Source organism: Dendropsophus ebraccatus, chromosome 3 (genome assembly GCF_027789765.1).
Source record: "Dendropsophus ebraccatus isolate aDenEbr1 chromosome 3, aDenEbr1.pat, whole genome shotgun sequence".
Classification (NCBI taxonomy): Eukaryota; Metazoa; Chordata; class Amphibia; order Anura; family Hylidae; genus Dendropsophus; species Dendropsophus ebraccatus.
The window spans coordinates 1,089,441-1,113,702 of record NC_091456.1 but is presented as its reverse complement, the minus strand read 5'-3'; the positions used below and the strand labels follow the sequence as shown (position 1 = coordinate 1,113,702).

The 24,262-nt window shown below is 43.9% G+C and overlaps 1 protein-coding gene across 1 annotated transcript in view; it reads left to right on the top strand.

Annotated features, from left to right (window-relative positions):
* PRRC1 (proline rich coiled-coil 1) overlaps positions 1 to 23,018 on the top strand; it is a 44,394-nt gene extending 21,376 nt beyond the window's left edge. The window contains exons 5-9 of the mRNA XM_069960703.1: positions 8,705 to 8,807; positions 9,000 to 9,163; positions 9,682 to 9,785; positions 10,028 to 10,130; positions 22,381 to 23,018. Coding sequence (XP_069816804.1) covers positions 8,705 to 8,807; positions 9,000 to 9,163; positions 9,682 to 9,785; positions 10,028 to 10,130; positions 22,381 to 22,590 — 684 coding nt within the window. The 3' untranslated portion in view covers positions 22,591 to 23,018. The remainder of the gene's footprint in view (positions 1 to 8,704; positions 8,808 to 8,999; positions 9,164 to 9,681; positions 9,786 to 10,027; positions 10,131 to 22,380) is intronic.
* Positions 23,019 to 24,262: the final 1,244 nt, after the last annotated feature.

The window sequence follows — 24,262 nt, the reverse complement described above, 5'->3', positions numbered from 1 at the left end:
TCTTTGTTGACTTTTTCTAAAGGGGTAACTTTTAATAGAGTGCAATCTCTGTTATGTAATCACAAGCATGTAGATGTGTTTGCACTATCTGGGAACCGTAATATCTTTAAGTATTATATGGGCTGAGTGGTCTGATGTGATGAGGAGCGTTGTATTTCCCGTACAGTGGATCTCCTCAGTACGGTGACTGCATGGCAGTGGCGCTCAGCATGAGTGAAGATACATTTCATTCAATAAGCACAAGCCTTTGAGTAAGAGAAGTAGAAGCCAGCGGCACTCACCAGGGTTCTGCAGCAGTTGTGGTTTACTATCTAGATGCCATCATGCAGGTCCGTTCAGGGCAGAGAGAGAGACAGGTCCGAGGGTGCTGTGCACCGTGGCTACAGCTGTTTCGCAGGCTAACTTTCCCGCTTCATCTGGCCATGGGGGGGTTTGAATCGGGTGTCAGTTTAAAGCCTCGTCTTCTGTCATCACCGATAGGGTGTGTGTGTGTGAAACACGCAATACCAAAACAACACACCATGTGAACAAGTGCTACAAATTAAAAACATGTAAACAAGATGTGGGGATGTAATGGACAGGTTACTAATGCATTGTCTAGCAGCAGGCTGTAATTTATGCTACTGTATGTTTATTGGCAGAAACGAGTGTAACTACTAGTGTGTAATGGGCTAATTTATGAATGGAGACAATGTGTCAAGCAGCCTGCTATGGCTTATCACTACGGGGGATGTGCACTCCGAGGATAGCCTGTCAGGGAGAGCACGATGTCTGGCTAAAACAAACAAACACAGTCAGGACAGTTACAGGAAGGCTACAAGTTTGTTTCTTTCATTCAGACCAAGTCCTCCCAGGGCATCAGTGCGTGCAATGCAATTGGCTTCTTTTCTTAGCAGGAGCTTGTGTCTGTCGGTGCCCGGGATCCAGGTATTCACCCTTTCAATGCCAGCAAATGATAGTGTTAGGATCACTGTTATGAGCAGTTCTAATGTGGTCAATTAAACAATGGCAGCCTTGTCTGGTTCTTATGGACCTTAGGTGTTCCTGAAATCTTTTGAAAAAGCTCCTGATGGTGGACCCTATGTAGAATCTTCTGTAGGGGCAGAAGATGGTGTAGATGAGGTAGTCACTTCTGCAGCATATTGGTTGGCGTATTTCCACATCATACGCTCCTACCTTTATGTGATCTCCCTGCTCCATGAAGTCACAGTAGTTACAGCGCCCACATTTTCTGTTTCCTGGGGGATTTAATTGTTGCAACCAATTTTTCTTTCTTTGGGCTTCATCTTTAAAGTTGCTGGACACTAGCACATTTTTTAGAGTTTTGCTTCTTCTAAAGGAGATTATGGGCTTTCTTGCTGCAATGTCTCCTATTGTGCTGTCCTTCTCTAAAATGTGCCAGTTGTCTTTAATAACTTGCTGAATGGCATTGGCTACCCTATTGTACCTGAAAGTAAATATGAACCTTTTTTCTTGATCTTTTTTCTTCTTTTTTTTTTTTTAAAAAAGGTCCCGTCTGGGGATCTCTCTCACTCTGTTGAGAGCATCATTCAGTGTTTGTAGGGGGTATCCTCTCTGCAAAAGATTGGATTTTAGTTCTGCCGCTTGGACTTCAAAATCTGTTTCTGTAATGTTGACCTCTTTGAACCTGATAAACTGTCCATACGGGATGGCAGTTTTCACATGGGTGGGATGAAAGCTGTTGAGATGCAGGTAACTGTTGCCGAAGGTTTTCTAAACCCTTTTGTAGTGACCCCTGTGTCCGTTTTAATTACAGTAACATCTAGGAGTTCAATGGACTGTTTACTGTAGTTACTTGTAAGGAACTTATTGAATTCATTTGTGGTGTTTAAATAGGTGACGAAGGCCTCGAATTCTTCTTTTGAACCTTCCCACGCTATGAAGATATCATCAACAAATCTAGTATACTTCTTGATTTTTTGAATGAAGGGGTTATTTGCATTATAGACATGTTTTTCTTCTAATGCAGCTAGGTAGAGGTTTGCAAATGTACACGCTACTGGTGTCCCCATCGCAGTGCCTGACCTCTGCGTGTACCATTGATCATTAAAGCTGAAACAGTTGTTGGTGAGGATTAACTTTAGAGCCTCAACTACGTAGCCTTCGTTTTTTTTTCTACTGCTCTTAAAAATGAGCCGATGACTTCAATGCCTTTTCTTTGGGGTATTTTTGTATATAAGCTCTCCACGTCTATTGTTGCCAAATTCCATGCTTCTTGCCAGACCCCCTCTTCCAGGGTTTTCAGGAATTCTGTGGTGTCCTTACAATAGGAAGGTATGGAGCTCAAGATTGGTCTCAATAGCCAATCTATATATTTTGATAAAGCTTCGGTTGGGCTACTGATCCCCGAAACTATCGGTCTACCGGGTGGTGCTACCAGAGACTTATGTGTTTTTGGCAGGAAGTACCATCTCGGTCTTTTGGGGTTTTCTGTGAGTAGCCTTTCAGCCGATTTTCTGCTCATAACATTCTTCTCCATATTGCACTTTTCCTTGTATTTTTATTGTGGGGTCAGATGGTATTGGCTCATAAACTTCTCTGTTGTGGAGTTGTCTTTCAGCTTCCTTTTTGTAGTACTCTTTTGTCATAATGACTACATTGCCACCCTTGTCGGCTTTTTTTATTACTATGTCGCTACACCAGATGCCTAGGGGGAAATGCGTTGGAGCTATAAGGAGTTGTTGATTTAAGCATGGTTCCATCTTGCTTGTCCCTTCCACTGCATGCTGCATCGGGACTGACGCGCACACTCTGTGTCTGCACTATGGGAACTTTCATTGCTACAATAGTCATAAAAGTCGGTACACTTTGCTTTACATACTAATCTTGGCCCCACTGTGTTGGGGACATACCAGGGTGAGGATAGGGATAGGCCTGGAGATCGGGGTTGCCCATCTAGGGGCTGATTCACTGATTAGGTAGGACATTTCCACATTGGTGCACTAGGGTCTATTTAGTTTTCCTTTTATTTCTTCTATCTGTAACTGCTCTCCTCTGTGACACATTGTACACTGTGCACTGCAGGGGGAGCAGCGAAGCTCGGGCGCGGTAACGGACAGCCTCCAGCTGGAGTCCGGCTGGGTCCAGAGATGCAGCTGGAAGAACCACAGGACAGTGCACCCTGCCGGATCCAGTGCTGCAGAACATCTCCGCTGTCTGCACACAGAAGTGTAGATCCTCCAGCAGCAGCCAGGCCTTTAGGAGCCCTGGGGTTACACAAAAAGAGGAAGAGGGAAGAGCAGAAGAGCGACGCCAGAGCCAGGTCCATGTAGAGCAAGCGAAGACCCCATCATTCCCCCCCCCCCATGCCTAGCAGTACTGTGCCCCAGTACTACTACTCCCCTCATCTACTATTACTACTACACCCCTTATCTATTATATCTCTACTACTAAACTTATCTACTATACCCCTACTACACCACCCCTCAACTACTATACCCCTACTACTACTGCCCTCATCTACTATACCCCTACTACTCCACTCATCTGCTAATACTACTGTACCCCTCATCTACTATCCATCTACTACTACACCCCTCAACTACTATACACCTACTACTACTACTTCTACTACACCCCTCATTTACTGTACCTCTGTTTACATGGATACACAGAGGGGGCCCAACAAGGAGGCGTGTCTACTATATGTGAGGGGCACAGAGGAGGCGTGTCTACTATATGTGAGGGGCACAGAGGAGGCGTGTCTACTATATGGGGGGCACAGAGGAGGTGTGTCTACTATATGAGGGGCATAGAGGAGGCTTGTTTACTGTAAGGAGGCACAGAGGAGGCTTTACTATAAGGAGGCACAGAGGGGACTTGTATACTATAAGGGGGCACTGTTACTGTTTTGAAGTGATACAGTTGTTTCCTTAAACACCATATTTTGTATTCTGGTTATTTTGAGATTTAAATCTGGAATCGTTCAGAATTTTGAAAAGAAAAAAATTGGTTTTATCGCCCAGCCATAGTATCTTGTGCAGGCACTGGGGTGGTGCCATTATAATGAACTGATGTTGAAATAAGGACATCACGTTTGTCCTTATACTTGACCTACAACAAATTTTTGTAAGGGCCCTGCTTTCACTCCTATGGGACTTTTAGGGAGGTCTCTTTGGTCCTTCTGCACAGTACCACAAGCTACAATAGCTCGGGCTGCGAGGGACTGAAAGCGGGGGATAATGGTGTAGAAGTTATCTGTGGTAACCCTTATCCAGCAGTGGATGTATCAGTTCCCACACAATTTCAGTGTCCCTTTCTTCATAAACCCTAAACCTGTGAGTGTACCCCGAGCTACTCGCAGAGTTTATACAATTTTACACCATACCTTACTGGGAGTGTATTGGCAGAAATGAAGCCTCCCTTTAAACAGCGCTTTGGTGGCTCATCACCGGATGATGATGGTTGGCCATCTCGATGTCAGAGACGTGGCTAACCACCAATGTAGGAGGAAGGACCTGCCGGAGCTCCAACTCTGCCGTCCTTAGATTATCTATACTAGGGCTGCCGAAACAGCTTTAAAGCATCCCAGCAGCAGCATCTGCACCCCTGGGGTGGTCAGAGGCGATTGGGCAGTGTTGTGGTCTGGGTCCAAGAAAAAAAAAGTGCACGAGGAGAAGCCAAGCAGCTGGGCTGCGCCATAGAGACAACATGGTGGTGCTGAGCAGTAGCGCGGCCGGGAAGCAGTCAGTAAATTGCAAAGAGAGGCAAGAGATTGGGCGGCCATCAGTGCAAGAGGAGAAGGGAGAGTGCACAGTCAAGTGGATCAGGAACATGACGGGCATGTAAGCTTCTGCTACACTTAACCTCTCGATAACCTTACACTATGCCATTAATACTCACTAATTTTGTAGCCGGTCGTACGGAAGGAATTGGCAGAGGAGGTTGGCAGGATCACCCAGGCAGCACAGGACACTGCTGGCACACTGGGACACAGATGCCGCAGGTACAGGTGGCACAGATACCCACTCTGCTCTTTCCAAACTGGCCAGCCACGGTGATCAAGCGAGTGATGCAATCGCCATCACCCTCCAATGCATCAGTGTCTCAAAATTCTCCCTTAATACTGTTCAGCCATTGTGGTTGCAGGAGGAGTGAAATTCCCCACTAGGGTCAAGTGATGATGACCTCCTGTTGTAAGCATGTTGTATCCAGTGGCCATCTTAACCGATTACCACATCACTACACACCACACGGTGATTGTATGAAGTATCGGCATAAATGTATGCCATGTGTCATCAGGTGACATCCATGGCATACATTTGCTTTATATGGGCCCTTGCACACTACGGAAATCGCACGGATAACTTGCCGCGGATTCTGTCTCTCATCCCCCCCCCGCTCCCACGGATTCTGCCGTCTGCCCAAACAAGTGACATGTCAACTCTTTGGGGGAACGGGCGGATCTGCCAGAGCATAGAATGGAGCCTATGGAACAGCCAGATGTTCAAGCGGGAGCGCAAACAGAATCTGCGAAAAGTTATCCGCGCAGTTTCCGTAGTGTGCAAGGGCCCTTTGTAGGGCCCTTGGAGACTGTATATCCCCCTTAGTGTATATATGCGTTATGGTAGTGCTATAAGCATGCAGGTAATGGATAAACCTTTTTATGCATAAAAATAAAAATTATTAAACTTTAAAAATTAAAAAAAAAATTTTTTTTAATAGTCTATAGGACTAATATGTTATAGTCCTAGATCAGGGGGGTCAAACTCAAATACATAGTGGGCCAAAATTAAAAAATTGGACAAAGTCGCGGGCCAACCTTAATGAAATGGGGCATTTCTGGCACTGCCTCTCCTAAAGTAATTGTCCCCACATGGTAGTTACCTATTATATCCCTCAAGCAGTAGGTAATCCCATAATTGTGCCCAATATAGTAGCCAGCCCCCCGATAGTGTCCCATATAGTAGCCAGACCCCAATAGTGTCTTATATAGTAGCCCCCCTCCCCCATAGTGTCTCATATAGTAGCCAGCCCTCCCCCATAGTCTCTTTTATATAGTAGCCAGCCCTCCCCCATAGTCTCTTTTATATAGTAGCCAGCCCTCCCCCATAGTCTCTTATATAGTAGCCAGCCCTCCCCCATAGTCTCTTATATAGTAGCCAGCCCTCCCCCATAGTCTCTTATATAGTAGCCAGCCCTCCCCCATAGTCTCTTATATAGTAGCCAGCCCTCCCCCATAGTCTCTTTTATATAGTAGCCAGCCCTCCCCCATAGTCTCTTATATAGTAGCCAGCCCTCCCCCATAGTCTCTTATATAGTAGCCAGCCCTCCCCTTAGTCTCTTATATAGTAGCCAGCCCTCCCCCATAGTCTCTTATATAGTAGCCAGCCCTCCCCTTAGTCTCTTATATAGTAGCCAGCCCTCCCCCATAGTCTCTTATATAGTAGCCAGCCCTCCCCCTAGTCTTATATAGTAGCCAGCCCTCCCCCATAGCCTCTTATATAGTAGCCAGCCCTCCCCATAGTCTCTTATATAGTAGCCAGCCCTCCCAATAGTGTCTTATATAGTAGCCAGCCCTCCCCCATAGTCTCTAATATAGTAACCAGCCCTCCCAATAGTGTCTTATATAGTAGCCAGCCCTCCCAATAGTGTCTTATATAGTAGCCAGCCCTCCTCCATAGTATCTTATATAGTAGCCAGCCCTCCTCCATAGTATCTTATATAGTAACCAGCCCTCCCAATAGTGTCTTATATAGTAGCCAGCCCTCCCAATAGTCTCTTATATAGTAGCCAGCCCTCCCCCATAGTCTCTTATATAGTAGCCAGCCCTCCCCATAGCCTCTTATATAGTAGCCAGCCCTCCCCCATAGTCTTCTATATAGTAGCTAGCCCTCCCCCATAGTCTCAATATAGTAGCCAGCCCTCCCAATAGTCTTATATAGTAGCCAGCCCTCCCCCATAGTCTTCTATATAGTAGCTAGCCCTCCCCCATAGTCTCAATATAGTAGCCAGCCCTCCCAATAGTCTTATATAGTAGCCAGCCCTCAAAATAGTCTCTTATATAGTAGCCAGCCCTCCCCCATAGTCTCCTATATAGTAGCCAGCCCTCCCAATAGTCTTATATAGTAGCCAGCCCTCCCAATAGTCTTATATATAGTAGCTAGCCCTCCCCCATAGTCTCTAATATAGTAGCCAGCCCTCCCAATAGTCTTATATAGTAGCCAGCCCTCCCAATAGTCTTATATAGTAGCCAGCCCTCCCCCATAGTCTCTAATATAGTAGCCAGCCCTCCCAATAGTGTCTTATATAGTAGCCAGCCCTCCCAATAGTCTCTTATATAGTAGCCAGCCCTCCCCCATAGTTTCCTATATAGTAGCCAGCCCTCCCCCATAGTCTCCTATATAGTAGCAAGCCCTCCCAATAGTCTCCTATATAGTAGCCAGCCCTCCCCCATAGTCTCCTATATAGTAACCAGCCCTCCCCCAAAGTCTCCTATATAGTAGCCAGCCCTCCCCCATAGTCTCTAATATAGTAACCAGCTCTCCCCATAGTCTCTAATATAGTAACCAGCTCTCCCCATAGTCTCTAATATAGTAACCAGCTCTCCCCATAGTCTCTTATATAGTAACCAGCCCTCCTCCATAGTCTTATATAGTAACCAGCCCTCCCAATAGTGTCTTCTGTAGAAGCCAGTCCCTAAAATAGTCTTATATAGTAACCAGCCCTCCCCCATAGTCTCTTAATATAGTAACCAGCCCTCCCAATAGTGTCTTATGTAGAAGCCAGTCCCTAAAATAGTTTCTTATATAGTAGCCTGCAGCCTACGAGATTATAATATGGGCAGTCTAAGCGGCCATCCGGACCACCCATATTATAATCTGCTAAAACGTCAGGAGGGCCAGCAATGGAAAAGTGTGGTGGGCCAAAAATAATGGCACCACCGGTAAGATTTGACCCGCCTCTCGCCTATTCCTTCTCAGTTGTGTTGATCATTGTTCCAGTTGGTGTTGAAATGATTCTTTGTATTACAGTATGTGACGTTCTCTCCCCCTTTCGGGGATTGTTGTGCACGTGTTTGATGGCGCGCTGTCTTGCGGGCGTGAGTGCGCGCTATGAAGTGACCTTCAGCAGCTTCTGTTGCAGCGATCTGGATGAATGAATCCTTCATTCATTCATTCATTCATCCAGATCGAGGCAAAGGAGACCTTCTGGAAAAGGCTTTGCGCAAAACGTGCATTGGAAAAACATGCACACCACAGGTAATATGAGCATTGTTATATTTACTACTTTTTTGGCTACAGTTAAGGTCCTGGGCATTATGCAATAATAGGAGTTGGTACTTTGTACTATGGAGGGCAGTGCAATGAGATTCTAGTGATATAGACATCTGTATATTACCTTTTTGTTGAGTGGTTGTGCAATATATAGATAATATACTGCTCCTGTGTGGTGGTTGTTCCCATGTGCATGGCCGTTGGTGGCTTTTTAATTACTTTTGAATCATGTACTTTATGAATTTTATTAATAAGGGATTGGTTATTGATTACTGCTCTAGACCATGCAAGGCGTCTCAGCTTACAGAAATAAGGTGGTTGAGAGGAAGATGAGTGCTGCGCCCTGTCCACGCCGTGCCTCATGTAGCATTATGCTCAATAAACATGTTATTTGTTCTTTTTCTGTTATATTTTGACCATTTATACATTATCAGTAAACTTAAAAAACATAAAACTTTGCAAAACAGGGAGTCGCTGGAAATCCTGTGGTGAAATCGGTGCTGGATAAAACCAAACACTCTGTGGAGAGCGTAATCACGACCCTGGACCCAGGAATGGCTCCTTATATCAGTGAGTAACCAGTCACAACTTACCCATTAACACCCTATTTTTAGTTCCCGGGGGGGGGGGGCGCATGGTCCTCTTCAGGGGGGTTGTTCACTAATGTTAAAGTGGCAGTGGTAAGGAAAAAGTATTATTTTTTTCTGGTTGCAGAATGTTCAGTGGTGGGTAAACGTTCACATGTTGGTCTTATTTGTTTAGGATCTGGGGGGGAACTGGACTTGGTAGTAACCTCAAAGAAGGAAGTGAAAGTTGCTGCTGTGCGAGATGCTTTTCAAGAAGTTTTTGGCATGGCCCTTGTAACAGGAGAAGATGGCCAGTCAAACATTGCTCCACAGCCTGTCGGCTACGCAGCGGGTCTGAAGGTAAAATATTCTGCAGTGAAGACTCCATAAAAAAGGATACAAAGAAAGATGTGTCAAATTTTAACTGGTTCAAATAAGTTTTTTTCTTTTATACCCTGCTGTTTGTTGTGGTCTATCAGTTGTCTAGGCAAGAAGCGTTTATGCTTTTGTCCTCTGGTGTTTTAGGTGGCAAATGTTTTTTAACACTTTTTTGCAACTTAGAGGGTACTTCTACCACTATTAATGTATGTTGTGGTACCCCGGTATCATTGTTGGCTTTCTCATATGCCAGCTGTGCACTCGATGTACATTACCTTAAGGCTTGATGTTTACTTGGGTGCCCGCTGTAATACTTTGCATTAGTAGTCACTCAAGTGTAACTATCCTTCTAGGGGTTAGGGTACATAAAGCTAAACAACCTGAGCTAGATGGGGTGGTTTTTGGCTCAAATACAATCTGGTAAAATCTAAACAATAAACCATTGTAGGTGGCATAAAGTATTGTTTTAGCATCTTAAATATAATACCTGCTGTCTACAGGGAGCCCAGGAAAGGATCGATAGCCTGCGTCGGAGTGGTGTGATCCATGAGAAGCAGCCTGCTGTGTCGGTGGAAAATTTCATAGCCGAGCTTCTGCCAGACAAGTAAGCAATGGATATATAGGAAGATGAACATCATTGTGCTGATATCCTCCATTTAAAAACTGCTGTCCATGTTGTTTTGTATCATATTAGTCGTATATAAGCATTCCTGTTCACTACTGCTGGTTCATATCCTATGAAGCAGGTAAATGGGGCCCTACTTTGTATATGAACATTAATCATCTGTGCCTATTTTACTTGCTGCTTAAAGGGCAGATTGGTTATGTTGTCACCTTTTGTTATAGGTGGTTTGACATTGGTTGTATCATTGTTGATGACCCAGTCCATGGGATACGTTTGGAAGCCTTCACACAAGCCACACCTGTGCCTTTAGATTATGTGCAACAGGTAGAGTATGCCAGGTTTTCTTTCTATGCACACTAAAGGGGTACTCCGGAAAAAAAAACATTTTCAAATCAACTTGTGTCAAAAGTTTTGTAACTTTCTTTGATTCAAACATCTCCAGTCTTCCAGTACTTACCATCTGCAGATGGTCATGTATTTTCTCCTGTCTGACACAGTGCTCTCTGCTGCCACCTCTGTCCATGTCAGGAACTGTCCAGAGCAAGAGAGGTTTTCTATGAGGATTTTCTGGACCGTTCCTGACATGGACAGAGGTGGCAGCAGAGAGCACTGTGTCAGACTGAAGAGAATGCAAGACTTCCTGTGGGCCAAACAGCAGCTGATAAGTACTGTAAGACTGGAGATTTTTCTAACACCTGTTGATTTAACCCCTTAAGGACCGGGCCTAAAATGGCCTTAAGGACCGGAGCAAATTTTATGAATATGACCTGTGTCACTTTATTCATTAATAATTTCGGGATGCTTTTACCTATCCGGCTGATTCTGAGATTGTTTTCTCGTGACATATTGTACTTCACATTTCTTGTAAATTGGAGTCGATACTTATAACGAATCTTTATGAAAAAAACCAAAATAACGTGAAAAATTGTAAAAAAAATGCATTTTTCCAACTTTAAACCTTTTCTGCTTATACAGAAAATGGTTATGCCACATAAATTATATATTAAATAGCATTAGCAACATGTCTACTTTATGTTGGCAGCATTTATTAAACTATATTTCATTTTTTTTAGACAATAGTAAGCGTAAAACATTAGCAGCAAATTTCCAAATTTTCAGTAAAATTTCAAAATCAGATATTTTTAGGGACCTGTTCAGGTTTAAAGTGTATTTGAGGGGCCTGTATGTTAGAAAGCCCCACAAAGCACCCCATTTCAGAAACTGCACCCCCCAAACTCTGCAAAAGCACATCCAGAAAGTGTTTTAACCCTTTAGGGGAGTCACAGAAATAAAAGCTAAGTGTGTAAGAAATTTGAAAATTTTAATTTTCTGTGCAGAGATTTTATTGTAATCCAATATTTTTCATAATTATAAACTTATTACCAGAGAAATGCACCCCAATATTTATTGCCCCGTTTCTGCAGTTTATAGAAATACCCCATATGTGACCCTATTGCGCTATTTGACGCAACCACAAGCCTCAGATATAAGGGAGCGCCTACTGCATTTCAATGGCTCCGTTATATTTGGTCATTTCTGACTGTATCACTTCAGCTTGGCAGAGGCTCTGGGGTGCCAAAACCTAAAAAACACCACTAAAGGGACACCATTCAGAAAACTACACCCCTCAAGGAATGTAACAAGGGGTGCGGTGAGCATCTGGACCCCACAGGTGCTTCACAGATTTTCCCAACAATATGGCGTGAAAAAAGACAAAAGTATTTTTTACACTAAAACGTTGTTCTAGACTTTAATTTTTCATTTTCACAAAGGGATAAAAGGAAAAAAAAAAACACAAAACATGTAGCGCAGTTTCTCCCGAGTACGGAAATACCCCACATGTGGACATAAAGTGCCAAGCGGGCGCAGGACGAGCCTCCAAAGGGAAGGAGCGCCAATTGGCTTTTGGAAGCTGGATTTCACTGGAATGGATTTCAAGGGCCACGTCGCATTTACAGAGCCCTCGTGCTGCCAAAACACTGGAAACCCCCCACAAGTGACCCCATTCTGGAAACTACACCCCTCAAGGAATCTAACAAGGGGTGCAGTGAGCATATGGGCCCCACTGGTGACGGGCACAAATGTGGAACAATGTGACGTGAAAGTGAAAAATTTCATTTTTTCACTTTCACGGCACAAATGTGCCCGTCATCAAGGGGTCCATATCCTCATTGCACCCCTTGTTAGATTCCCTGAGGGGTGCAGTTTCCAGAATGGGGTCACTTGTGGGGGGTTTCCACTGTCTTGGCAGCACAAGGGCTCTATAAATGCGACATGGCGTTCATCATCCATTCTAGCCAAATCCAACCTCCAAAATCCAAATGGCGCTCCTTCCCTTCGGAGGCTTGCCCTGCGCCCACATGGCGCTTTATGTCCACATGTGGGATATTTACGGACTCGGGGGAAATTGCTCTAAACATTTTGTGTGTTTTTTTTCTCTTTTAACCCCTTGTGAAAATGATAAATTCAAGGCTAGACCAACATTATAGTGTAAAAAATGTAATAATTCATTTTCACGCCACATTGTTCCATATTTGTGCCCGTCACCAGTGGGGTCCATATGCTCACTACACCCCTTGTTACATTCCCTGAGGGGTGTAGTTTCCATAATGGGGTCACTTGTGGGGGGTTTCAACTGTCTTGGCAACACAGGGGCCTTTTAAATGCAACATGGCCCCTCGAAATTCATTCCAGCCAAATCCAGCCTCAAAAAACCAAATGGCGCTCCTTCCCTTTGGAGGCTTACCCTGCACCCGCATGGCGCTTTGTCCACATGTGGGGTATTTCCGTACTCAGGAGAAATTGCTCTACAAATTTTGTGTTTTTTTTATTTTTTAGCCCCTTGTGAAAATGAAAAAATCAAGACAAGATTAATGATTTAGAGTAAAAATTTAAAACAAATTACACCAAATGTTGGTCTAGCCTTGATTTTTTTTTCCATTTCCACAAGGGGTTAAAAAAGAAAATAAACGCAAAGCGTCTAGGGTAATTTCCCCTGAGTACGAAAATACCCCACATGTGGACATAATGTGCCATATGGGCACAGGGCAAGCCACCAAAGGGACAGAGCGCCATTTAGAGGCTGGAATGGAGGATGGAGGCCATGTCGCAATTACAAAGCTCCTGTGCTGCCAGGACAGTAGAACCCCCCCACAAGTGACCCCATTCTGGAAACTACACCCCATAAGGAATCTAACAAGGGGTGCAGTGAGCATATGGACCCCACTGGTAACAGGCACATATGTAGAACATGTGCCGTGAAAATAAAAAATAAAATTTTTTTCATTTTCACGTCCCAAATGTGGCCGTCACCAGGGGGCCATATCCCCGCTGCCCCCATTGTTAGATTCCTTATGGGGTGTAGTTTCCAGAATGGGGTCACTTGTCGGGGGTTTCTACTGTCCTGGCCGCACAGAGGCTTTGTAATTGCATCATGGCATCCTCTAATGGGAATGGCGGCCATACCTATTTAGCTGGGGAAAAGGGACCATTCTAATTTATTTGGGGGTATTAGGCCAATTATTAGTTTATAAGGTTGAAAATGACAGGTGTGCATCAAATTCAACCTGTGTTGATCCAGAGGAAGGCAAAAGACCCTCGTAAGGCAGACGACAGTAGCCTCATCACAGGGGAAAAATTCCTTCCCGACTCCATAATGGCGATCAGAATAATCCCTGGATCAACGTGACCCCTGAAATAGGAATAAGGGACAGAATTTAGATAATGTAGAACCCCAGTGACGTGTGGTGCGCCTTGAAGCGATCCAGTATGCAGAGGCCGGGGTGATCAGGACAGGTGTCACACTGGAAAATGGTGTCCTTCCTGATTCCCCTGTTACGCCACACTCTGCACTTCTTCTGGGGTCTCCTGTTTTCCAGTGTGGGGGACGTCACCTGGAAAATGTTGTCCTGGTGTGATACGGGGTCCTTCATATCCAGAAGCGCTGGGTCCGCTCCATGGCTGCTAAATATTAGGGCGCTATTACTACTTCTGATATGTTCGGATCGTGCCGCAATCTACAGTAGCTCGGGCAGCGAGGGACCGGAAGAGGGGGCGCTGGTATAAAAGTTATCCCCGTACAGGTTGTATTAACCTTTATCCAGCAGTGGGAAGATCAGTTCCCGAACGATCTCCCCACTAACTCCGAGGATGGGGGGGGGCATCTGGGTGCTGGATTTGGGTGTCCCTTCCTTCATACACTCTTAGTGCACGTGCACACTGCGGAATGGCGAAGGATAACTTTTTGTGCATTCCGCAGCTGGCACCCACCGGCAGACTGATGCGGGCGCGCGTCTCCGTCCGTGTCATAGACTCCATTCTATGCACGGGCGGATTCCGCTCTCCGTCAAATGTGTTCATTCTTTGGACGGACCATGGAATCCGCCCAAGCATAACATGGAGTCTATGACACGGGTGGAGACGCGCGCCTGCATCAGTCCGCCGGCGGGTGCCAGCTGCGGAATGCACAAAGGGTTATCCTTCGCCATTCCACAGTGTGCACGTACCCTAAATCTGTAAGTGTACCCTGAGGTACTCTCACAGAGTTTGTAGAATTTCACGCCATACCGTGATCTCTTATTGGGACGGTACTGGCGGAAAAGACGTGTCTGGGGGGCAGCGTACGCTACGCTACCCCCAGATACGTCATTGGATGATGAGGATGAGGATGAATGGAGGAACAAAGGACCCCCCATTCATCCTCACTGGCTGTTTCGGTGTCGGAGGCAATAATAGCGTATGCGTCCGACACTAAAAACACCCTGGGGGCCATCTTTATACGGGGATTGGTATATGGGGTATGTAGTGGTGTAGTGTAAAACTTTATTCCGTGTAGTGTAATGGTGTTTTTTACATGTTTTTTTAACATTAAGTATAAAAAAAAAAACTACGCCAAGAAAGGAGTTGCTGATAAATGCCGCACTTATGCGCGGCACTTATCAGCAGAACGTGGCTGTAGGATATAGGAAAAAAACACCCTACGCCAAAAAGGAGGAGTTGCTGATCAGCGGCGCACTTACGTGCGATGCTGATCAGCACTCAGCGGCGATAGGGTGCGGAAAATAGAAAAAAAAATTGTGAAAAAAAAAAAATCTTTCTTCAACCCTATAGCTACTGATATGTGTATTATATACACTTATCAGCCGCTAGGGGGCAGTAGAACGCCAATTCCGGAAAAAGCCGAAGTTTGACGACGCTGGAGCTGATGATTACTGATGGGGACCGCCGGAAAAAGACGAAGACGCCGACGAAGACGATGACCTGTTCGGAACCCGGAAGACGCGTTCGGAACCCGGAAGACGCGATCGGGACGCTGGATCCGGTGAGTATGGGTCAATACCTGCTCTGGACACCTCAGCTACCTAGCTGAGGTGTCCACAGCAGGTATTTAACCCTTTCATGGGGTACTTATATCGCCGTGATCCCGGCGATCGGGACGTGGCACCGTGGCCACCGTTACTTTTAACAGTAATGGCGGTCGGTGTCATCCTCGGACAACATCGACCGCCATTGGTTTCCGGGCCATCGGGTCACCGGTGACCCGGAAAGCTGCAGATCGCCGCCATATGCTGATCTGAATTGATCAGCCAATAGCGGCGATCGGCAGCACGGGAGGGGTTAATCACCCCCCGTGCCGACAAGCAGGGATGGCCTGCTATACATTATAGCAGGCCATCTTCCCCGATCGCTGCATGTGTACACGCAGCGATCGGGGAAACCGCGGGCGTAAATGTACGCCCGTTTGCATTAAGGCACAGGTTTTGGGGGCGTACACTTACGCCCGCGGTCGTTAAGGGGTTAAAATAATAATAATAATCCTTTAATAAAAAAAACAACCTTTTTATGATGATTTCCTATAGTTTTTCCAAGAAAGTTTATTATTGTTAGGCCTTTTTTTACTTGAATTTTTCCTAATTTTTAAGCCCTTCCCACAAATGTAGCTGTAAGACCAATTAGACTTAATGCAAATGGATGTACAATTATCTCCTTTAGATGACATGGGCACATGAGCTGTACACTTCTATAAATGCCCTATGTGGTGTAGTTTTATAATGGGGACACTGAATGGGGGTTCCTTTTTTATTTCAGTTCATTTTATTCAGTTCTGTAATGTGTAAATCAACACATTAGTCCTTAAAACATATTGGACAATGAAATGGCATATCTGGAGGGTACTTTCCAAAATAGGGTAACTTCTGGGGGGATTCCATTTTACTGATGTGGTACCCCCCATAAAATTAATAACATTTATTTGTATAGCGCCAACAGATTACAGCAAATTCTGCTTTAAAAAAGCCAAAAAGCTTATTATATTCCTTTTGAAAATTCTAAATTTCTACCAGTTATTTGAAAAAAAAATATATAATTCATTTTCTTGGCTCGATTCTCCAAAAGACTGGTGGGGTCAAAGTGCACATTAAACACGTCACTACATTCCTTCAGAGGTGTAGTGTCCGAGGGGGGAGTTTTTTGTTCCCTGTGTTTTGACACCCCAATATCTCTGCAGTCTTAAAATGGTGTGTGCAAAATATTGGGAAAGTAGGCCTCAAAATACACTGGCTGCATCTTCATGTCTAAGGCCTCTGGTTGAGTCATAAAGTGCGCTAGGGTCACACATGCAAGATTTCTTAAAAAAAAAATAATAATAATTTGGGTAATAAATATTGAGTAGTTTTTTGTCAACACCTGCTGTGTTACAGAAACATGGAATACAAAAGAATATCTGCAAAAATATTCTTAAGCACCTTTTTTTTCAATATAAAAGTAGTAAAATAATGCAAAAACTATAGAAATTGGTAAGTTAGTACTTACACACAGAATAAAGTTAAGATCTGGGGAGTTTCCAGGCCATGGAACCAAAATCTCTATGTTTTGTTCCTTGAGCCATTTAGTTATCACCTTTGCTTTATGGCAAGGTGCTCCATCATGCTGGAAAAGGCATTGTTGGTGGCCAAACTGCTCTTAGACGGTTGGGAGAAGTTGCTCTTGGAGGACGTTCTGGTCCCATTCTTTATTCATGGCCGTGTTTTTAGGCAAGACTGTGAGAGAGCTGATTCCCTTGGCTGAGAAGCAACCCCACACATGAATGGTTGCAAAAAGTGATAAGGATCCGGCACTCCGAGAAGTTTAAAATTCAAAAACTTTTATTGGAACATATCTAAAAAACAGCTGAGCAGCTCATGCTGTGTGGCCTGAAAGACTGACGCATTTCGCGCATGCGCGCTTAGTCATAGTCTAATGGTCAGTGTGTGGCTAGAGAGCCATCATGGGGGCATGTCAAAAAAATTGCTATTCAGACATGTTAACTAAACACAAGCACTAATTTCATAATTTATACATTAATCTGCCCTCATGGCATTTAACTTTAGAGCGCAGTTCAGACTGTGCGGCTCGGTCGTTTCTCATGCGATAAAGTTTGGCATCTTTTCATTTTTAAAATACGACTTGGCCGCCGAACACGCTCCAACGTGGATGATGTGTCATCACACTCCACTTTTCATCATCTGTATCACATGATCATTGCCGACATACAAATTATAGCATCACGTTCAGTAAACTCATATATACATTTTTTGTAATGTGAACTGACCATTGTACTAACTGAACAATGCCCAAGCAGGAGTACACCACTGATTGCACTTATCGACCCCACCTGCACACATGTGCATGGGGAGACATTCTATTGGCCATTACTTGTTTTTAAATCTCTAGCCACACACTGACCATTAGACTATGACTAAGCGCGCATGCGCGAAACGCGTCAGTCTTTCAGGCCACACAGCATGAGCTGCTCAGCTGTTTTTTAGATATGTTCCAATAAAAGTTTTTGAATTTTAAACTTCTCGGAGTGCCGGATCCTTATCACTTTTTGCAACCATTTACCTATTTGACGGACAGCCACCGCCAGGAACCGTGCACCCTCTCACATACGCTGGAGACTCCAACCAACATACAAAGAGGTGAGCTGATTTCCCCTGTTTACCCTTGTCCACACATGAATGGTTTCAGGATGCCGGTTACAGTTGGCATGAGACAAGACTGGTGGTAGCGTTCACTTCGTCTTCTCCCAATAAGCTGTTTTCCAGATGTCCCAAACAATTGGAAAGGGGATTCATCAGAAACAATGACTTTCCCCCAGTCCTCAGCAGTCCACTGATGTCTGTCCCTGATGTTTTTTCTATAGAGAAGTGGCTTCTTTGCTGCCCTCCATGAGACCAGGCCTTGCTCCAAGAGTCTCCGCAGTCGCACAGTGCACAGTGCAGATGCCCTCACACCTGCCTGCTGCCATTCCTGAGCAAGCTCTGCACTGCTGGTAGCCCCATCCCGCAGCTGAAACACTTTTAAGAGACGGTCCTGGCGCTTGCTGGTCTTTCTTGGGTGCCCTGGTGCCTTTTTGGCAACAATGGAACCTCTCTCCTTGAAGTTCTTGATGATGCGATAGATTGTTGACTGAGGTGCAATCTTTCTAGCTGCGATACTCTTCCCTGTTCGGCCATTTTTGTGCAGTGCAATGATGACTGCACGTGTTTCTTTAGAGATAATCATGGTTATCAAAAGAGAAACAATGATGCCAAGCACCAGCCTCCTTTTAAAGTGTCCAGGGGTGTCATTCTTACTTAATCACGACGGATTGATCTCCAGCCCTGCCCTCATCAACACCCACAGCTGTGTTACTGGAGCGATCACTGAAACAATGTTAGCTGCTCCTTGTAAGGCCGGGCTGCAATGATGGTGAAATGTGTTTTTGGGGATAAAGTTCATTTTCTAGGCAAATAAAATATAGAAAAAGGACAGCTCACCGTGTGAGTATTTCCCAATATTGACGGCAACCCTCTTGGTAAGGAGCAGGTGATAAGAAATGGGCCGTTCACCCAGGTATGCAGTCCATAAAAGTAGAAGGAAATCACAGCTCCAAAAAAACGTGAAGGAGTTAAAATGTCCAAAAATCTTTATTCCAAAGCATATTAAACAACAACCATGTTAAAACCAGCAAGTCTACGCGTTTCGGGGACAAGCCCCATAATCATGACAGTATAACAACATAATAGGCAAACTTATATATGCTTTGGGTAATGGCGTCTGAAAACCCAAGTTCCACCCCTCTGCATCACTGGAATAGGAGAAGGGAGGGGGAGGGGAATGAAGCAAAACTCAGGTGAAGCAGGTCACAGTAGAGTTAACCATGTATGTTCTGTGAAACCACCTGATTAACCCTTAGACGACCCAGGGCGTATAGTTACGCCATGGAAGTCTGTCCCCAGACGACCTAGGGCGTAACTGTACGCCCTGGGTGTTTCTCACGCTATGAAGCGCGCTCATAGCAGGTGGGGGCCGGCTGCAATCAGCAGCCGGGACCTCACCGGTAATGACACGCTGCAGCGATCGCGCTGCCGCGTGTCATTAACTCCTTAAACGCCTGTCACTTAAGTCCCCTGTCACTTACCGATCGGGACCCCCGCAGTGTGACTGCGGGGGTCCCGATTGGTAAAACGGGCCGCCGGAGGTCTCTCACCTGCCTCCGTGCGGTCCGATCGGCGCTCTGGTCACTGAGCCTGCACAGGCAGGCTCAATGAGCAGAGCGCCGATAACACTGATCAATGCTATGCCTATGGCATAGCATTCATCAGTGTAAAAATCCAAGTAGTGTATGTACAAGTCCCCCAAAGGGACTTCAAATGTGTAAAAAAAAAAAAGTTAAAAACACTAACACACTACCCCAAAACCCCTCCCCCAATAAAAGTTGAAATCACCCCCCTTTCCCATTATATAAATAAAACATATAAAAATAAATAAATAGATAAACATATAATATACCGTAGCGTGCGTAATTGTCCGATCTATTAAAATATAACAAGCGTCATTGCGAACGGTAAACGGCGTACACGAGAAGAGGGAAAAAAGTGCGCGGATTACCGATTTTATGTTACATTATATATATAAAAAAATTAATAAAAAGTGATCAAAACGTCCGATCTTCACAAATATGGTATTAATAAAAACTAGAGATCATGGCGGAAAAAATGACACCCCATACAGCCCCGTAGGTGAAAAAATAAAACCGTTATAAGCGTCACAATAGTCCCATTTTATTTATAATTAATTGCCAAAAAAAAGGATTTCATTTAAAAAAAAATATAACATTAGAGAATCTGCGTAAACCTGCATATGGTTGTGTTCGTACTGACCTATAGAGTAATGGTATCATGTCGCTTTTACCATATAGTGCATTACGTAGACACAGGAACCCCCCAAACGTTACCATATTGCATTCTTTTTTGCGATTTCACCAATTTATATCTTCATAAATAATATATTTGGGGTTCCATCATACATAATATATTTGGGGTTCCATCATACATGTTATGGTAAAATGAATGACGCCATTACAAAGTACAACTATTCCTGTAACAAATAAGCCCTTACATGGCCTGTAGATAAAAAACTGAAAGTGCTGGAGCTCTTAGAAGGGGAGGAGGGAAAAACGGAAACACTAAGATCAAAATTTGCGCGGTCCACTGGGTCATTTTGGGCCTGGTCCTCAAAGGGTTAAAGCATAGTGTGTATTGTGCAAACCAAAAACAAGCAATACTGAATAACATGCTATATTATACACGGATATCAGGGCTCTAGATGCATAGCAAAAAAAAACAAATTAAATAAATAATGATTGCAATTGCTATATGTACAAACAGAAAAACAGAATGAGCAGTAAGCAATATAAACAAAAATGTGATTATGTGAAAAAAAAAAAAAATTCAGTATATATAAAAAAGATCACTTTTGTAATTCAGCCCCTCAGGAACGCGAGTGCCGAGGCATAGAATCCAAAATGCCTGGCGCTTCCTGAGATGTACTCAGTCACCACCGCGACGGGGTTTACAGACCTTCTCTATTGCATAGAAGGAGAAACCAGATGGATCCCCGCCATGTGCAACTCTAAAATGCTTGGCCAGCCCTGATCTGCATCTATTGAGAGTTGAAGTATTTTTCATATCGGCTATATGCTCCATGATACGGATTTTTAGTTTTCTCTTTGTAGAACCAACATATTGTGAATTACAAATGTTGCAATGAGCAACATAAAACGACGTATGTAGAATTGTTTTTGGTTTGCACAATACACACTATGCTTTAATCAGGTGGTTTCACAGAACATACATGGTTAACTCCACTGTGACCTGCTTCACCTGAGTTTTGCTTCATCCCCCTCCCCCTCCCCCTCCCTTCTCCTATTCCAGTGATGCAGAGGGGTGGAACTTGGGTTTTCAGACGCCATTACCCAAAGCATATATAGGTTTGCCTATTATGTTGTTGTACTGTCATGATTATGGGGCTTGTCCCCGAAACGTGTAGATGTGCTGGTTTTAACATGGTTGTTGTTTTTTAATATGCTCTGGAATAAAGATTTTTGGACATTTAACTCCTTCACGTTTTTTTGGAGCTGTGATTTCCTTCTACTTTTATGGACTTTCTAGGCAAATTATTGACTTTGCAAGTAATTGCTGTTAAGCTGATCCCTCTGTATAACATTCTGGAGTATATGCAAATTGCCATTTTAAAAACTGAAGCAGTAGACTTTGTAAAAAATATTTGTAATTCTCAAAACTTTTGGCCATGACTGTACGTTGTATGGTTAAATGGAAGGTGTCATTAAAAAGTGCAACTGTTTCTGGAAATAAGCCCTCATACAGCTATGGACTTTACAAGGCGAGGAGGAAAAACATCAGTAAAACAGGAGAATTACTGCAGTGGGAAGGAAATAAAAAGACTAGGTACCCTATATAATGTGTATAGTCTATAACCAGTATTGAAGGTCTATATTTTGGTAATTGCTTTCTCTTTTAAACCCTCAGGCCATGTTTCTACATTTTCGAAATGCGTCTGAAATGCTCCAATTCCTGCCCCTCTAGCGAGTGTCCTGGCTGCGCTAATCCCAGTAATGTCGCTCAGCTATTGGTGGCCATTTGGGATGTGGTTTTGGCCATTTGCTTTGCGCTGCATGTGGGAACGTGGCCTCAAGCACTTGGCATTAGAACTTTTGTAGGGGTTTTTTTTATGTGTTAAAGTTTTTCCAAAGATCTTACATATACAAAGCATGTAATAGGCAATTAAACCTAAAAAAGTAGTAGTTCCGTCTTTGAACAACAGATGTCTCTCTCTCTCTCTACACAAATGCAGTTCTATTCATTGTACCAGTAGTGTACTATTATGCTAAAGAAATGGGCATCAAGATGGCAGACAACCCATGCATCAGCTAACATAGGCATATTCAGGAACCTCCTCTTTATTATTCAATAATAACCTGTACTGTATTCTGTAAAATTCCCAGGATGCTTCTAAACTTACTTTCCTCAATCTTCCTAGAAATAACGTTCAATATTAAGATGTGAAGACAACATGTTCCCAGCTCTTTTCATTATATTCTGAGGTTTCTAAGTATAAAGTAGCATCATTCAAATATATATAAAAAAATCTAAATAAAAAAAATGAAACCAGGACACACAGAACAGAGAGTACAATGCGCTTGTCTTCAAACAAATGTTTGATTCTTTGCCCTTTTTCCTTTGCTGCATAGGCCCAAAATCTCACCCCACAAGACTATAATCTGCGTTGGTCCGGGCTGTCGGTAACGGTGGGCGAAGTGCTGGAGAGAAGTTTGCCCCATGTTAGCAGGACTGATTGGCACGTGGCATTCACAGGCATGTCCCGGAAGCAGATGATTTACAGTGCAGCCAAAGCTCTCGCAGGAATGTACAAGCAGCGGCTGCCACCAAGAATTCTTTGAAAGGAAGACAACATGATATTTCTTTTTATATAATTGTGGGGTTTTTTAGATCTAAAATTTAGGCCAAACAACTTGGAACAGTAGTTCTCTATTGTTAAAAGGAAACTCAAGAAAGTTCTTTCTATTGAGACATTGAAGCTTCTGTACAATCAGCTGGTTACAACATTTATTATATACTTTGTTAGATATCTGGATATGTAGTGCGTCTGCCTCCACCCACAATGCTGCTATCCAGGTACCCACATGGCTTGTATACTTTATATAATGCCCATCCATTCTTCAGTTGATACTTCATTAACAAGTCATGATTTCCATTTATTGTTTATCTAGCTTTAATTTCTATGTATGTCAATGTATATAATACAGAATCTGCTCACATTCTTATGTGTCAATCATGCAGCCAGGAATATATATCTGATATGATTACACCTTAATTGTCCTTTTTTCCTTAATTATTTTATGGTAGATATTAGAGTTAAATGCAGTGACTATATGGACATAGTAGTTCCAGTAGTAACCTGGAAGCAAGGCCTGTCATCTGCCTGTCATCTTTAAGACTAATGATGGTATATCTTCAGATTAATAGACAGGTCTACTAACTGCTAACATGTTGCTACTAAATGCCGCCTGAGGGATTGCAGTGGTGTTAAGCAAGCATATGATCTTTGGACTGATCCCTCACAACACATGCAACTGAAATTAAACCCACTTCCCTTTTCATCCTAATGTATATGTGATGCTATTTCCATCTGGCTTTTATCCCAAAAGGGCATAGAACTAGTCAAAGCTCTGTCTGTCCTTTCCAAAAGCAATGTTGGAGACATTTTATTGATTAGAAAGGGCAGAGAGGATGATTTTTATTCCACAATCATACAATATGCCCGCCTTAAAGGAGTGCTTGATATGCGACATTCCTAGTTATCATTTTTTCTTTTGCTGCTGCTGCTGCTTCAAGTGACAGATGTCACACTGTAGTTAATGGAAATTTGTAAGAGTATATATTAACCCCTTAACGACATCGGGCGTAAATTTACGCCCTGATGCCGGTAAGGACGTAAGGCTCTGAACCGCGGCGGTCCCGGGTGCCGCTTGTAGCCCGGGACCGTAGGTATTAGCGGGCACGGTCCGATCGCCGTGCCCGCTAATACAGTAATCAGATGAATCCGATTACCGGATTCAGCCGTTCCCTGGTGTCTAGTGGCGGAGATCGCTCCCCCGGGTTGTTATCCCGGAGGAGCGATCTCCGTTTCTGAAGCCGGCCAGGGACCGCTCCAAGATGGCGCCGTCCCCGGCTCGGCACTCATTTACTTCCGGCTGCAGAGATCTCTATGAGAGATCAAAGCACTTATACTAGAAGTCCCCCGGGGGGAATAACCCTAACCCCAGTGGGAATAACCCTAACCCCAGGGGGGAATAACCCTAACCCCAGGGCGGCTTCTAGTATAAGTGTTAAAGTAAAAAAAAAAGTGTTGTTAATAGTAAAAAGCCCCGTCCCCTAATAAAAGTCTGAATCACCCCCCTTTTCCCAGGTTAAAAATAAAAGTAAATAAATAAATAAACATGTTTGCTATCGCCGCGTGCCTAATCGCCCAAACTATTAATTAATCACATTCCTGATCTCGCACGGTAAACGGCTTCAGCGCAAAAAAATCCCAAAGTGCAAAATTGCGCA